General features: G+C 34.0%; 1 protein-coding gene across 5 annotated transcripts in view; it reads left to right on the top strand.

The window, feature by feature from the left end:
* The window catches only part of LOC128223933 (N-methyl-L-tryptophan oxidase-like), a 167,352-nt gene extending 151,522 nt beyond the window's left edge, over positions 1 to 15,830 (top strand). For all 5 annotated transcript variants that reach the window (XM_052933436.1, XM_052933463.1, XM_052933444.1 and 2 more), the window contains 6 exons: positions 6,726 to 6,875; positions 11,139 to 11,280; positions 12,179 to 12,668; positions 12,930 to 13,048; positions 13,856 to 13,999; positions 14,202 to 15,830. In XM_052933436.1, the coding sequence (XP_052789396.1) occupies positions 6,765 to 6,875; positions 11,139 to 11,280; positions 12,179 to 12,668; positions 12,930 to 13,048; positions 13,856 to 13,999; positions 14,202 to 14,440 (1,245 nt within the window). In that variant the 5' untranslated portion in view covers positions 6,726 to 6,764 and the 3' untranslated portion in view covers positions 14,441 to 15,830. The remainder of the gene's footprint in view (positions 1 to 6,725; positions 6,876 to 11,138; positions 11,281 to 12,178; positions 12,669 to 12,929; positions 13,049 to 13,855; positions 14,000 to 14,201) is intronic.
* Positions 15,831 to 17,633: the final 1,803 nt, after the last annotated feature.

The following is a 17,633-nucleotide window of genomic DNA, read 5'->3' as shown; positions in this document are numbered from 1 at the left end:
ATGGCCCCTGATTGACTTAGGTTAAAGTTTTAAAAGTTAAGGGCAAGTTGGGATTTTAATAAAAAAAACTTCTATACCTTTCATTCAATGCACTAAATAAATTCCAAATTATTTACGACCATCTTACAACAAGAAACATAACTCCATTTTAACCCTAAATATAAATTATGTCCCTTTAATATATATTTTTTTTAAATTTCTTTTGACAGGCACATTTTTACATTCTTAACCATTTTTTTTACCAAGGGCAAACAAGGAGGGCTATACTATTTGGCCATTGAATTTTTATTATTATTATTTTATTTTTTTTAATTTTATTTTAATTTCTTTTGAAAGTCATATTTGTATATTCTTTACCACATTTTCATAATGGGACTTGCGTCATTTTTCGGGTGGTGGGAGGGCAGCATCAAAGTCACCTTATGTATTGAATAATCTTAGTTAGGTTTGACATAAATAGACCAAACTTGGTAATATTACATTGTTATTGTATTCACTTCTAAGTCAAAGCGGCGAAGTCGAGCGCGCTGTCTTACGACGGCTCTTGTTTTTCTTATGTTGCAAAAATGAGATCACAACATTGAACATATTTCTTTGATATTTTCTCTGCAAATTGAAATCTTCAACAACGTACACTTAAATTTCGTATATCCGATGATATATGTTCATACCGCGCGCAGGATAATTTACTGCACATGCTTTGTGTATACTTTTGCTTCCAGTTTGTCTTCGGGGTTACAAACTATTTAGAATTGTGTTGGAAATATGTTGGCACTTTTGCCTCGACAGGCGTAGTAATCAACGTCCAAAGATTGGCCACTAGTTCCACGTTTCTATCAGGAACATTTTAAAAATGTCAATGAACGAGATTGATTTGTCATCATTTTAAATCGAGAAAATATGTCCGTAAACCCGATATAACTTGTTCTTCTCGTATTATTCTACAGATAATTATTAATTATCTAAAATTAAGTGATCACTTATAATTTGTCCGAACTTGAAAGCATATCCGAAATACCTATTCACAAACATTCTTCTTTATTACTGGAAGATAAGCATCAGGGAACAAGTTAACAATCTTAGAAGAAATTGATAAAATCAGGACAAATTAATGTTAAAATACGTTCATGTACATCTAAACATGAAAATCAAATTTAAAAAATGTAGTTCTTCAAAATAAAGAATAATTACTTAACCTAAAAGTCAATAACAGAAAAATGATCACCCTAGAAGTGACTTTTTTGGAGAATTTAAAGAGTATAAAATTGATTTCCTTTTTTCTACAAATAGACAGTTGTTCCAAAAGTAAGCTACAAGAGCAAGCGAGACAATAAAGCAATGTTTTCTGCCTTTGTTTCTATTGTAATCCTTACATAACTGTCAGATTTTAACAAAATGTTGTTGTTTTTTATGATATGAATCCAAAGGAAACTTCTGACCCTACTTAAGAAGTTCATCTGTCAATAATTCATATTCATGGTCCATTAGGTTTGAATTGATTTATTAATAATGCAGACATGGATATACTTCTTTGTATCATTTTAACCACCAATAGCTCGCAAGTTATATCCGGCGCATACTTTGGAATCAAAACGTATTCATCGCGCGTTCATACTGAATGAATGCACGAAAAATAAATCAAGAGTGCAAAGGAACGACTGATATTCGAAACGTCTTTATCATTGGTCAAATGACGTCACGCTTGTTAAACCAGTGCAGCAATGAACTGAACAATGACGTCATGACACCAAATGAACGTCCATTTGTCTCTATATAGCGGACTATGTGTCATTTACATATTTATTTGTGATGTTCCGCTAACCCTGGGTGTCGATTGATCAAATATTTAAAAAAAATAGTTTCCGAGAAATCGCAAGTTATAAACTGTGAAGAAATGACATTGAAAATACCGTATCTAAATAAAACTTTTTAAAATAACTTTGTTATCTTGCGATTCTTAATGTTATCTTAATTTAAAGTGGCAATAGCTTATACGGAATTGGAATAATCGACGAATAAGAGATGTCATAGAAACTCGAAGAAAGCCGCTGACTGGGCCTTGTCGGACGGATGAGCATTAATGTAATTATACTATACATGTTGAATAAAAAGTATTATTAAAATCTTTTTTTATTTTAACAAACGCAACCAAATGATGCTGTACAAGTGTATGAAGGATGTTTAAAATTCCCATTAAATGTAAAACGTTATGGCACGGCCTCTAAACGCCAGCTCCACCACTTTACGATGGTGCAAAGAAAAAGAGCTGTCGACAATTCCGTGGTGGAGCTGTACCCAATGTTTACATGAACAAACGTGAGTATGATTTATATTTTATTTGATAATTTCATTTAACGGACATATTTCGAAAATTGGAGAATGTGGTACCGTGTAAAAACACTTCTACTGTAGGCTGGTTACTATTTCGTTTCAATATTGTGCAAACTGTGGTGCCAGGAGCTTTTCTCCCGAATCGGACTGTTAAGAATCGCATATTTTGATATCTGATTGCATAGCAAGTACATTTCGGTGCTTACACACTCCGCAAGAACATTCTTACACGCTACCACATTCTCCAATTTTCGAAATATGTCCGTTAAATGAAATTATCAAATTAAATATAAATCATACTCACGTTTGTTCATGTAAACATAGGGCACAGCTCCACCACGGAAGTGTCGACAGCTCTTTTTCTTTGCACCACCGTAAAGTGGTGGAGCTGGCGTTTAGAGGGCGTGTTTGGCTGAGTTCAGAAGTAATGTTCAATTGTTCGTGCAACATTTACCTCCTCATGAGATCGTTTGGGATGAGAGCACACACTTCATGAGCGAAACAACCCGCCACCCCGCCGCCCCCCATGGAGCTTGACAAATGTGTTCATTAATATTCATTTAAAATGCTATGGCCGAGAAACAAATTATTAATATAATATAATGTAGTCTGCAACATGATATCATATTTTGACCTTTACCTTTGATAAATGAAGCATACATCTTATGCGTGACACATATAACCAACCCTTCTCCTGCTAAACATTAATATTAAGCTTGATTGAATACCTATTTAAATAACAGAGTTAAATCGACAGTTGAATAGTTGAATCCCGATTATAATAACAATGTTATGGCTGACACACGAGATATTGCTATGAAGTTCATATAGTAAATCAAGGACCTGATAGTGGCCTTCAAGGCGGTATCTAACAATCCTTGATAAACATACCTTGTTTTTTATATATAGTATGTATGCACTGTGCTGCTTGTGGAGTTTTATTCTGTTCTTCCATGTTGCGTTTCCTACGTTAATTTTTCCACAGATTGATAATTTTAGATACGCAAGAAAAAATATCAATAATAATTTTCCAGTCCGGATCGCAAAATCCGACCCTCAGGGAGGCTGCGTTGCCGGAAACTCAGCAAGCATCGTTGCCGACTTACGCGCGTGCCCTTAGGTCGGATTTTCTTTCCGTGCCGGAAACACATGATATATACTTTGAATTGGACGGACGGGCACACGGACGGACTTACGAACGGACGAATGAACGAACTGCGATAACTATATGCCACCCTTTGGGGGTACTACTATTGTACTGAATGTTAATATTCAAATAACTATTTACCTACCGTATATGGCGCAAAAAGAAAACACTTAAAAATTTAGCCTACCAAACAGTTTATACATACAAACCCAATAGTAGAAACTCTGAACACGTTAACATGTTCACAAGGTGAAATAAAAATCGACGTTACTTAAAGCTGCACTCTCACAGATATACCATTTTTACAACTTTTTTTATTTTTTGTCACGGAAAGAGCAATTTTTTGCGAAAATATCTGCAAACCAATGATAAAAGATTGCTAACAAAAGATCAGATCGCAAATGTTCATGTTTCCGTTCGAAAATTAATGTTTTATGGCTTTAAACCGTTACTAACCGTTTGAAAAAAAGTGCATAAAACATCCTTTTTAACTGAAAGATAAAAACCTGTGGTCTATTTTTTGTCAGCAGTCTAAAATAACTGGTTTCCATGGATATTCGCAGAAAATGGCTAGTTCCAAGACAAAAAATAAAAAAGTTGTCAAAACGTTCAATCTGTGAGAGTGCAGCTTTAATATGCAACATCGTATGATTAGTTTGATTCGTTTATAAATTCCTTAAATATTGTATTAAAATAGTTTCAATGAAAATCATTTAAGTAGTTTTTTATTCAAATTCTTGAAATAAACCCATTTTAACGAATATATTAAAAGGGTATATTTAACGCACTGTTTATTTAGTATTTGTCCAATATCTATCGTTTTCACTCACTTGCTCTCTAGTCAATAGCTTTGTCACCATCAAATTTCATATATTTCATCTTTTATCGGTTTTGAAACGCTTCGCAACACGTGGTTGATTTTAATTGCTTCGTATACAAATTAGTTTTTGTTGTTTGAGTTATACACTCGACAAAAAAAGTTCTGCCACATAGGCTAAAAAAATAAAATATACTACTGGAATCCAACTCAGTTATTTTGAATCAAATTTCAAAATGTTTTATTAGAAATATAAGTATCGCATATTGCTGTAAATCACATATGTGTTGAAGATTAAAGTCAACAAAACAACATTAAAGCTGCACTCTTACAGATTGACAGTCCTGGCTCTTTTATTCATTTTATCTCAGAAACAGCTGATTAATGCCTTACATTTAGTCATAAAAGATAACTCACAACAGAAATGATCGCAATTGTTGGGAAAAAAAGCCGAAAACTCATTTTTCTAAAAGCGTTAGTCATAAAACATCCATATTCGAACGAAAATATGATAACTGTGATCGGTTTATTTCGTCAGCAGTCTTTTATCACTAATTCCCAGACATTTAGACAAAAATTGGCTCAGACAAAAGACAAATAAAATAAAAAGTTGTCAAAACAATCAATCTGTGAGAGTGCAGCTTTAAATGATGGTTTAACAATGGTTGGTTTGTGTCTCAAGTTTAATGCCGTTTGAGCCCTTGCTTTGTGCAGGGTTTTATAATATACATGTAGTTGAATTTTCGACCACTGGGTTTGTCCCGTAGTTTTTATTGTATTATAATCAAAAGCCAACATCAAGTACTCATCATTCAAAGTAATAAAGTCACTTTACAATTCACGGCACCTTTTTTGATAGTGTAAAGAACAAAAATATAGCACTTAAAGTGAAGTTATACCAAAATTTGTATTAAAGTCATCGACGCATGACAACATCGTACAGCTTTATTACCGTTAGTATTCGTCATATTGTTAGACGTTAACCAGCAAAATGGCGGCTATTAGAAGATCATAAAATTATAACAATGTTAAATATTTGTTGTTAACAGAACGTCACAACTGGGCAAGACGCTTGCATTTTGGCTTAATTGTTATGACATGAAAACACTGTGAATGTTAAAGTCTGCATATTGAAGCTGTTATTGGCTTATTGCAAAGTCAGTTATATTTAACGTACATATTGAGTTTATATTTTTAGCTCGACTATTCGAAGAATAGGTGGGCTATACTACTCGCCTCAACTTAGGTTAAAGTTTTAGGGCAAGGTGGAATATTTATTAATAACTTCTATATCCTTTGTTCAATTGACTTAATACTTCACACAGTTGTTCAGGACAATCACATAATGAGGTTAGATAACTCCATATTATCTTTTATACAAAGTATGGCCCCTGATTGACTATGGAACTTAGGTTAAAGTTTAAGGACAGGTTGGGATATGTTTAAAATAACTTCTATACCCTTCATTCAATTGACTTAATACTTCACACAATTGTTCAGGACCAACGCCAATTGAGGTTACATAACTCCATATCCTTAATACAAGTTATGGCCCCTGATTGACTTAGGTTAAAGTTTTAGGCAAGTAAAAGTTAAGGGAAGTTGGGATTTTAATAAAAAAAACTTCTATACCGTTCATTAAATGCACTTAATAAAATTCAAAATTATTAACGACCATCTTATAACAAGAAACATAACTCCGTTTTAAGCCTAAATACAAATTATGGCCCTTGATTTTTTTATATTTTTTTTTTTAATTTCCTTTGAAAGGCATATTTGTATATTCTTAACGACATTTTCATAATGGGAAATCAAGTTATTTGAATGACTTGCGTCATTGTTTGGGCGGGCTGGTGGTAGGGCAGCATCAAAGTCACCTTTTGTATCGAATAATTTTAGTTAGGTTTGACATAAAGAGACCAAGCTTGGTATTATTACATCGTTATTGTATTCTTAGTCAAAGCGGCGTAGTCGAGCGCGCTGTCTTACGACGGCTCTTGTTATATTAAAACTTTATATAGCACGTCTGTCTGATAAATATTAGCTGATAAATAGTTTTAGCAAATGCTGTTGTCGCGGGGTTTTTTTTGGCCAAGTGTATTATGCTTTTCACCAACAAGTAATCGGATATTAATCACTTTGAGCCAAACCATACATGCTTATTTAACGATCTGGGATGTGGTTTAAATGTAAAGAAATACTTCCTTTTTATCCGTTACCAGCCTAAATAATAGATTAAGTGTCGTAAAATTCAGTTAACTTGCGTGCAATACCGGTATTTGTAAATGTATAAAAATACGTCTCAATATATTTTCAGATAAGAGTCCTTCAAATGAATTTGATGAGCTTTGCAATCTTAAACAGCGTTTTCGGATCTGAAATTAACCTTAAAAGTGTACGCTCTATTGAGTTTTTATTTATTATTTAAAGGTTCCTTTGTGGAATAACTGTGGAGTAAGATTTCTTGGGATGTATGACCTTTGTGTTGTTGGCGCGGGTATGATCGGCTCTGCAGCGGCTAAATATGCAACTCGAACACCCAACACCTCAGTCTGTCTGATTGGTCCATCGGAACTAAAGGTTTGTGTTTTAATCAGTATTTTGTAACGCCAATTTTTATAAGTAATGGACGTGATTGAACTGGAATACAATGATAATAATAATAGCAAAAAGTATCTTTAAATCTGCACTCTCACAGATATACCGTTTTTACAACTTTTATTTTCTTTGTTTTGGAAAGAGCACTTTTTTTGCGTAAATATATGCAAACCAACGATAAAAAAATGCTGACAAAAGACTAGATCGCAGATTTTCATATTTCCGTTTTAATAAAATGTTTTATGGTTACTAACGGTTAAAGAAAAATGCATAAAACATCAATTTTAGCACTTAAATATAAAAGTCTTCGATCTATTTTTTGTCAGCAGTCTTATATAACTGGTTTCCATGCATTTTCGCAAAGATTGGCTCGTTCCAAGATTTTTTTTTAAAAGTTGTCAAAACGTTCGATCTTTGAGAGTGCAGCTTTAAAAAAGAAACTCCGCTGTGGTAAACCAGCGGACATGACTAGTGTTCGAATGGTTTGAATGTTTGACATGTTATAGAGAATGGTTTATGTTCATTTGTTGATGAGTAATTTCTGAGTCAGTGCAGCTTTTTGAAAGGAATATCACAACCATGCACAGTATTACAGAGTAGTGCAATGTTTGACACGTGTTACTTTTCAATACAGAAATGCTTTCACCCTTAAAAAAGGAACGAAACGCTATGTGGTGTATTATTATATTTATTGGAGTCCGTCAATATATATAACCAACAGGAACTGAGTTTTTGAGAACATTCGTTTAGACTATACACCCTTTCAATAATCGCTGAATTGGCGCAGCAGAGTTTCGCCCCTTCCCGGAAATGACGTAGGTGGAGGATAAAAAGTTCCCGATACGGCGATTGCTGCTTTGATTATCGCTGAACATCACAGAAAATCAATCATATGCGCTTTGTGTCTTGTCGAATTTGGTAAGTCGTTTGCTTTTAGTTTGCTATTATTATTTTTATTTGTCTGATAATAAACCACGTCTACAAATAAAATGAATTCTGTATTTTATCAGAAATCCCGTAATCGTTGTGAGTTTTGCATTTCGGATAATTTCTCGACTATTTCTTTTTCATTGGATTTATTAGTTATATCTACCATACATTGCTTTATTCACTACCTTAATCCATGTTTGTTTTTACAGCTACCCTGTACTTTGTTATCGCCAGTGCAACGCAGAGCCACAGCGCTGCAAGCTAGGTGGCAAAATGTATCGTCACACTGAATATATTACACTAGTCCAATGCATTTTGGCATTACATTGAGGACAATGACATATGCGTGTATACTAGGACCAATACAACTCCTACTCTCAGATGTATATAAGAAAGGACACTTGTTCAATCGAGCTATTCCATCAAATACTTTATTTAAATAGAACTATGAATGAATAGCTGATTAAAAAAAGATGAGCACGTCTGGTGTTCTTGTTTAAGAATGTTTGATCTCGGTGTGCTGTAAAAAGGTCACTGAACTCTAATGTACTGTTATTATTTTACTAAAATTTCTATGTGTGGTTATTATTTTACTAAATTTATATGTTCTGTATTTGTTTCATTGAAAATCGTTTTGTTCTTATTTCTCTGAACTCTGTATGTATTATTTTACGATATATCAGTGCCCCTGTTTACTCATTTAATATTCTTGTTTTGAAGTTTTAAATCTGTGATCATGAATTTGAATTGTATATTCATGTATTTGTATCACGTTTTGGTTTATGGTACTAATTATAATAATTTTCCCCCTATTCATATTCATATTGTCTTTCATTTTTAACTTGTGATAACATACACAATGATGCAAATGCACTATTAAATATTATAATGCATTGCAATGAATTTGTTTCTACTTCGTGCTGTGCAATAAACTTATTTACATGCACCTTTTGTTTTAGTTCTTGCTAAATATCAACCTAATTTACATTTAAAAAAAAAAACAATTTCAATTTTAACTAAGTATACTGGTTCCATAAAATATGTATGACTAATAACGCGAGTAACTTTTGCGTTAATAATAGCACATTTATTCTCCTCTTTTAGCTTAATTAGTCTATAAGTCTTTTATTGAAGAAAATCAAGCTAATGAGATACTCATTACACACTCAAACACAGGTCAAGATATCCAGAAAACATATTTCATGTCCGACATGTGAGAATAATTCTAGCTTTAATTTTCCAATTATGACCCTTTTTCAATTTAAAATGTGTACAAACTCTTTATGGCTTATAACTTGAAAAGGCAATATTTCAAACCTTATTACAACTCGTGGCCGAATGCTAATAAATTTGACAATTTTATGTCTTAAACATCTGTTCACTATATCAACAACTTAGCGAAATTTATCTATTTCGCATCTGATTAAGAACAAATGCATAATAGCAATAACACGTCAATAAACTGATCAGAATGTTAGTCTTAACAAATTTGAATATGTAAATTAAAGTGTTACCATGTCTTTTTGGCCACATGATATCTTCTTACTTGACTGCCTGACCTCTCTGGGCTTGATAAATGTTTATTTCTAGACAATCAAGGAAGTCGCGAAAATATATTTCAAACCGAGTATTTGCTTCAAAGCGTGTCTATATAGGTTAACTATTACAAGAAACATTTTCTACATGAATAAATTAATATATTTTGAAAGACATCAAATCTGTTCCGAAACTTCCGCATTCCACTGCTGAAAATTGATCAGCTTGCATAAATAGCGCTCTGTTATCGGATATCCCCTCGCGTAGTCATCAAAGGGCTGGTAATTTCAAACACGGTATTATTGAAAAGGTGTATAATGATCGACCTTGAAGGCAGTAAGCCAGTTTGCTTGTGGCTTGCAACTAAACGCTCTCATAATATATAAAAATATCAACTTTGATAAAATATAAGTATTTTTAAACACACTTTTTTATATAATACATAATGAAACATTAAATAATTCTTCTCACTACTTTCACTAGTAAGAATTTCCTTCTTTAACTTTATAGCCAGCAATTGCTCAGCAGTATCTCTCTTTTTCTATATCGTCAGCTTATTGGTCAGCACTTTAGCATGAACCGAAATGACGTTGTTTTAAGTAGGTCTCAACGGAAGGAATGAAAAGCAGAATTAGCTTTGTTCTGTTCTATTCTGTTCTGTTCTGTTCTGTTCTACACCACCTTGGTACAGTGGTTGAAATATAATCATTGAAATAGTTTCGTTAGGTGTACTGAACGCGAAGGTATTGATAGAAAACTACTATAAAAATTGATTAACTGTGGTGTGTTGTTGTTAAAAGTAATAGTTAGACGACACGAGGTAAAATCTTAATGAATAAGAATGGGCGGTGTGATCGTAGCGAACGAGCTCTTCTTATTCAGTCAGAAATTACTTAAGGTCATCTAACTGACTTAGAATACAACATCATTGGCTGATGCATTGACAACGCAAAGTCTGACGCAGTCAGTTTGTATCGGATGAGTGGCAGTAGGCGGACTTTTTAACACCCGCGGAAGGTGAAATTCTTAATGATTAAGTCTAGTACAAAATGATTGCCTATCTGCAACTTCATTGGCTTAAAATGTAGGTTGTATTCTAAATGCATTAAAATGCATTCGGTTATATAGCAATAAGAATACTTTGATGAAATCAATGCAGAAAGCTGATGCCATTGACCCAGAATCTATTACCTGGATCGATCCAAAGCAATATTTATATGAAAAACTATAGAAACAACCTCAGTAGCCAAAAGTTTAAACAAAACCCCCGTTTAACGGCATAGGGTCAACGCCAAAGAGGTAGAACACAAAAACAAAAAACATCACAACAAGAAACATGGAATAAGAGCAAAAACTCCACAAAATACACAGTGCATCAACAAGGCTACGATTATGTAAACTAAAGACTACCGTTTTGAGTCTTGATAAAACTGGAAATTATGACAACATTAAATGTAAATGCGGGGCGACTTTTTACAGCTGCCACACGGCACTCACAAAACTGCTGTAAATATCAATATTTATATGAAAAACTACAGAATCAAACTCATTTGCAAAAAGTTTGAACATAAACCCCGTTAAATTGCACAAAAAAACAACCATCTCAACAATCTCTACGGTTGTTTATACGTTTGTTTGATGTTGTTAAAATCATATACAATGCCATACTCTCGTTTAATATCGTGTCAACGAGAGTACTATATTTATAAAGCCGCTATACTTGTAAAATATAAGTGAAAACTGAACTTTACTTGTATAAAGTCAACTCTCATATTTTAGAACCGAGCTACTAACGGCAGTGGTATATGGGGCGCGCATTACGACGAGAGTAGGGTAGTGCGAGCCTCGGACCCAGATCCAATCTGGACCCATCTAGCACGGTTATCTGTGGGACGCTTTCGGGAAATCGAAGAACGATCAGGTAAACATGAAGTGGTCTTCTCTGTCATTTGTTCATATTCATTGTAATAGTCGAATCACAACAGAAAATAAACGCCGTTTACAGATAATAAGCATGTTTATAAATGAACGTTAAATTGTTTTTACTTTTACTCTGCTTTAGCTCGATAATTCAATTTGTGTCAAAAGATACGATACGAGGAGCCATTAAAGAGCACAATAACAATTAACAGAGAGTTTTTATTGTATCTGAAATGCACGCATCTTGCAGCGATTAAATACATTGCATCCAATATGAGAGTCCTTGACATTTTTAGTGTGACTAGAGTAATTGAGACATTTTAGAGAATACATAGGGAATAATATGCATATGATGATCTGTGCGGTCGCATCACTTCAATACGTATGTGGAACACAAGTTGATTGCGTAAACTAAAAAACACACGAAACCGAATTTACATTTTAACGCAAGCATCGAAAAGTAATACAACCCAATACAGATAAATCGACTAACTTTTTGTTTGAACCTGTAAGTTATATTTAAATAGAAATGGCAATAGTTGTCTTTAAAAGACCATTCAAATTCAAGAGAAAAGTGCTTTTTTCTGATGCGTTGTTTTGCCGAGTAGATTTTCATAAGCACACTAGGCTGCTGTGTAATAATGATTCAGAAAATGCAGAGTGTAATACGGGAACTATTTCTGGTATTCATATTTTATGTTTAAATCAGGCGATATTTTAGAAACAAATTGAACAGGCATGAAACGAATACTTCTAAACAACATCTCTATTGTATTTTCTTTCGTGTTTTGAGAAATGTCCGTTATCAGAATGTGCTAATGTATTGACTATTATTAAATATGTATAAATGGCTAAAATAATTTCGTCATATGACGTAACAGTCTGCTTTTGACTTACAGGTATTCAGTTTTTCCACGAAGTAGGCACACTATGGGCGGGAGAAGGAGAATACTTTTGCAAAGCCACTTCTGTAACCTACCAAGAGAAAACAGGGGTCAATGTCCTCAATAGTAATGATCTTCACAGTAAATATCCATATTTGACATTTAATAGTAAGGACAACGGGGTTCTGGAAAAGAGCCATGCTGGTTATCTGAATCCGAGAAAATTGGTTCAAGCCCAAATATATTTAGCACAAAAGAATGGCTGCGATTACTTGGATGACATCGTCAAAAGCGTTTCAAGAGAAAATACTTCTAATGGCACCGCAGTAATGGAAGTGTTGACTGAAAAGGGAAAAAGAGTTCAATGTCGAAAGGTCCTCATAGCAACTGGAGCTTTTACAGATTTCAGGTCTCTTTTACCTGGGTTAAAGGTGCAACAAAATCTTATAACGCTCACCGTGACACATGCCGAAATAACCGAGGAGGTCGCCATGTCCATGTTGAGGTATAATTTATGAAATATTTCTCTAATTGTATAAACGATGTGCGTTTGGTAGACATATATTTATCTTCTCAAGTTATTTTATTTCAAATCCATGTATTTTTACTTTTCTTTTTATCATCTCTTAATGTGTTTCCTTTTTGTAATTCACCATGAATTATATATCTTTGGAAAATGTACATCCAAATTTAAAACCTTAGATACTTACTTGTCAACCATATAACATCTCTATACTTCCTATCAATAAAGACTTGTGTATTACAGGGAAATGCCATGTGTGTTATACAGTGGGTACGGCCATCCAGATTGGTTTCCAGAATTTCCACGCTACGATAACGGAATGACTGGGTTCTACATGACTCCTCCAATTCGTTACCCTGATGGTAGAAGTTTCCTGAATTGATTGGTACAAAGGGGGGTTTAATCCTCTTAATATGAGTGTGTGATACATACACATAGCGGGTACCGCCTGCTGTTTCGGCATTTTTCAATGTTTAGTTTCGACATATTTCCCCAAAAGAGTCCAATTATCTTGCGAATAGCAGTCGATTTTCATATTGTTTCTACGACTCATTGTTGACACTGACAGGTTACTGAAGCTGAACTAACCGGAAATGAAAAGTCCCACAATAAAAAACTGTTTCCGTGAGAGTATAAAAATGAATATTCAAAACAAGGTCTAACCATACAATGATCTCCTCTGTTTTTGTCGGCAGTTTTAAGACGGGAACCCCATCATTCATCGTGATCTATTTTTACTGCGAGTCTTTGCTTATGTGTTTCTTTTTAGTATGTCCGTAGGTAAACTAGCTTTTGATCCTTATGACACTCAATTACAGGAAAGTAAGTTGCTGGCGACTGGGTGCAATAGCACGATTCAGGGACGTGCTTCCTATAGGTCATGTACACCTTTTTTCCAAAGATCAAACAAAATATAAAAAATGTTAAAATATAAAATGAAGGTTTGAAAGCAAAAATGTAAGGAGATATGTGTACTTGTACATGTAATTACCGTTAGAAAAAATACGCCTATGCGTACGTCTAACAATCTAGCTGAAAACAATATTCCGGGGCACATTCCCAAACCCTTAAAAATCGGCATATCCATTGTTTTGAGCCAAACAACACCCCAGTAAGTGTAATATGAAAACACATTTTCATAATTTCATAACTTTAAATACATATTGCAGATCGATACTACGTTAAACTTGGCCATTTCCGAGATACCCTCAATCATGAGTTAAAATCTGCTCGGGAGGTAGGGGATTTGTACAAATACGGAAACCAAGACCTAGGGGAGAAAACGGTACAGTTTATGAAAACGTTGCTAAAAGGTAAGTATTTCTGCTTCGGTTTTTTTTCAGTAATGTTATCTTTGATCAAAATCGATCACAAATTTAAAGGATTGTGAAGTTTTTTATTATAAATAATTGTTACAAATATACACCATTCGAATTATTTAAGTATTCGGGACTATTGTTTACATATATTTCCGCATATATTGGAATTATGACACGTGTCTGTTAACCTTACAAGGTATTCCAATCAAGAAATGGAAGAGTGACAGTTGTGTTACCGCGTGTACACCATCAGGTAGACCCTATATAGACATGGTACACGAGCAACTCGGTGTTGCAGTTGGTGGCAACGGGTTTGCGGCGAAGAGCAGTGATGAAATTGGTCGCGCAGCTGCTGGTATGATCATCAATGGTTGGGACTCTCCTTTACCACATGATGCGTTCAAATTAAGGGCAACGCCGTTGTCATTGCTATAATGTTTCTCTTATTATAGGGAATCCTAGGAGTCCTAACATAGCGTGAAACAATGTGTCAATAAATATATATTTAACCATCAGATGAAGCTGTACATGTATTACTATGTTAAGTTCTGTTGGGAATAGTTTGAGAAGCTATTTTCAGAAATGTAAAATATAATAGCATTGTTTCGTAAATTATATGTTTTTTATCTCTTACATAATTGTGTCAAGTCTTAGATGTCATCTTTTTATACTGCATTTTACTTCAATTTTTTATGCAAATAGATGTATTGCAAATGGTTTTACGTCCATTTCACTACGATTTACTGTGTATTTTCATCAAGACTAATAGAAGTATTGCCTTATTTGAAAGTTGTTCAGTGTCTAATCGATTGTATGTTGTTGTTTTTGTGACCTATTTTATCGTTTACACCAGTTTTATCCTGAATGATCTGAAAGACTCTGTATGTATAATTTGCTAGGATTTCCTTTATCTTTTGGAAATACATTGTTAGTTATTCAAACAAAGACCACCATATTAGGCAAGGAAGTAATCAGAAGTGAGGGGCATTATTAAATTTCTTCTATTCAATGCAGATTTGTTTCTGTGATTGCAATTACTGAAGACATTCTGTATTAAGTTATGTCCTTCGCAACAATGGAGACCTTTTTGGCTGAAATATTGCATTTCATTGTGCAATTACTGATCGTTTTGGTGGACCTTCCGTTATAAGGAAATCACCAACCGCGTTTTATTGATATGGTAAAGTAACATTTGAACAAATTTCGGTCTTGTGGGAAATTGTGAATCATGCAAAAATATGTGTAATCAGAAAAATGAACTAAACAGAACATTTATTAACCAGAAAGTCATACATGTTCCAGCGATCATAATCAGTTGTGGGGCAATAACAATATTGAGTAAATGAGTTGTTCTATTATGAAACAGACATTAATGCTTGTATCCTTGCTTAACCACTGGACTTTATTTGTAGAATAAACTTAGTAGCAGACTCACGTCTTGTGTTCGTCGTTCACTACCTTGTCAACACAAACATACTAGTAAATGGTTCCGAACGTTGATTTCATTTCCATTTCATTTTTGAAACTAAATCATATTGTCGTTCATTGCCAGTGAAGACCCTCTCAAAGCTTGGTCCATTCTTAACAAGGAATTGACCATTTTTCTAAGATTGCCAAAATATTGGTTGGTCTCTTTCAATCATGCCAGCACAGAATCCATGCTTTTCTTACCAAAATGCAACAAGCTCGCTCACCCGGATAAAATCATGGCTCAAGGTCATGCTAGTCAAATCATAACGCACGGTCTAAAAATATGTCGAAAAGAAAAATGGACATACCATATATTGTCTTCGGTAAATAACACATGGAAACGAATAGGCCTTTTATTTATTTCACCCATATCTCGAACGCATGTATACATAGCCTTCAAAGTGTTGAGTACGCGTTCGGGCGAATCCTTATTAACCAACTACAGTGAATCACTATATCATATTTTGATATTTGTTAAGGTGGAACGCGACTATGCGCGAATTTTCGAGTTAATATCTGAAAATTGGTATACGTATAGAACAGCTTATGCCCAGTTGGGAACTGTTTTTACTTTTTCAATATTCGGAACAGTTTTGAAACTACGAGTCTTTAAAATGTACCACTGACGTCAATTTTGAGACGACTGTCATATTTTTGCGTTCCAGCTACAATAACCGATATTTTCATCAATTCTTCGTTTACCGCTATGAAATTTCAACCTCAAGTGCGTCTTGTGAAAACGTTCACGCTCATATATTTTTCTTTCTCTTGTTTTAAGGGTTTTTTTATTTTAAATTCGTCAATTTACGTCATTTTTGGCGGGAAAAACGGCGTCGTGTTTCGCTGAAAAAAGTGCGCCTTTCTTTAATTTTTGTAAAAACTGCTCGTTTAATTTTTGATTTTTTTAAATACATGTATTCAATGTTTTATTACAAATCGCCTGATATCAAGAAAAGTGTACCTTACCGACTTCGTTTTTGCGCAGTATCAAATAATCTAACCCCTATACCTGTTTCTTTTTCAATACGTATTGTATTAAAACGTTTAGCATGACGTTCATCGAACTATTATTTATGTTAATAAGAGCTTGGTTTTAACCACTGATCAATAATTTATAACAATTATTGTTTATTTTTGTTAAATTCATAATTCAACATTGTTTTCTTCTGTTGAATTCCGAATAGTAAACATTATTAAATCATTAAAGCACTGATTATAAATGAACTATAGTTAAAGTGACACGCTTATTCAAAATCAATAAATAAACATGTATAACAACATCAATTTTGTCTTATAATCCTTTAACTTCTTACTCAGTTATGCATTTATGGAAAATATTAATTACTGACTACACGATTTTAACCGCGTGTTTAATAACAAAAAGCCCAAAAATAAATAATTGGTGAATGCTAAAAGATTTACTGTGGTCTACTCTAATCTCATAAGGTAAAATTACCATGTGTTATGCTCATTTCTTTCAAATTAAACTCGGTGTTCTTCATAAGAACCATTGTTTCGACAAGATTTCTGCCACCAAGCGGCGGATCACATACTACCTTACTATCATGGAAGTCAAATAGACTAATTTTATTTGCATGTAGAATATAAGCTTTTTATTTATACTTAGATATGAAGCTATATCCTTCAATATTTGTATAAATATTTTGACACCAATATGCTATAATTTTAAACTGAACTATTATTGTATATATATATAATATTATTTATGTTCTATGTCTATCAATGTTTGTATATATTATGAATATGTCCAGCCATGGGGGAAATCAAGATATTGAGTTGAGTTGAGTTGAGTTGGGAGAGTAAGAGTGCAACTTTATAGAGTTACTATGAGCTCATTTTGTTATAGGTTATATACAAACACACGAACAAAACGCAGGTACCACAAAGGCACGCAAGCAAGCACGCATAAAAACGCACCCCACACACCATCTCACACTCAAGCACGCGTTAACACACATGCATGTATGCGCACGTGCTCGCAAGCGCGCACACACACACACACACACACGTACACGCACACACACACACACACACACACACACACACGCACGCACACACGTACACACACACACACACACGCATACATACATACCAACACACCCATACGCATGCCCATACACACGCACACACACACACG

The sequence above is a fragment of the Mya arenaria genome, chromosome 2 (genome assembly GCF_026914265.1).
Source record: "Mya arenaria isolate MELC-2E11 chromosome 2, ASM2691426v1".
Classification (NCBI taxonomy): Eukaryota; Metazoa; Mollusca; class Bivalvia; order Myida; family Myidae; genus Mya; species Mya arenaria.
The sequence above is the reverse complement of the archived record's forward strand: the minus strand, read 5'-3'. Positions and strand labels throughout refer to the sequence as shown.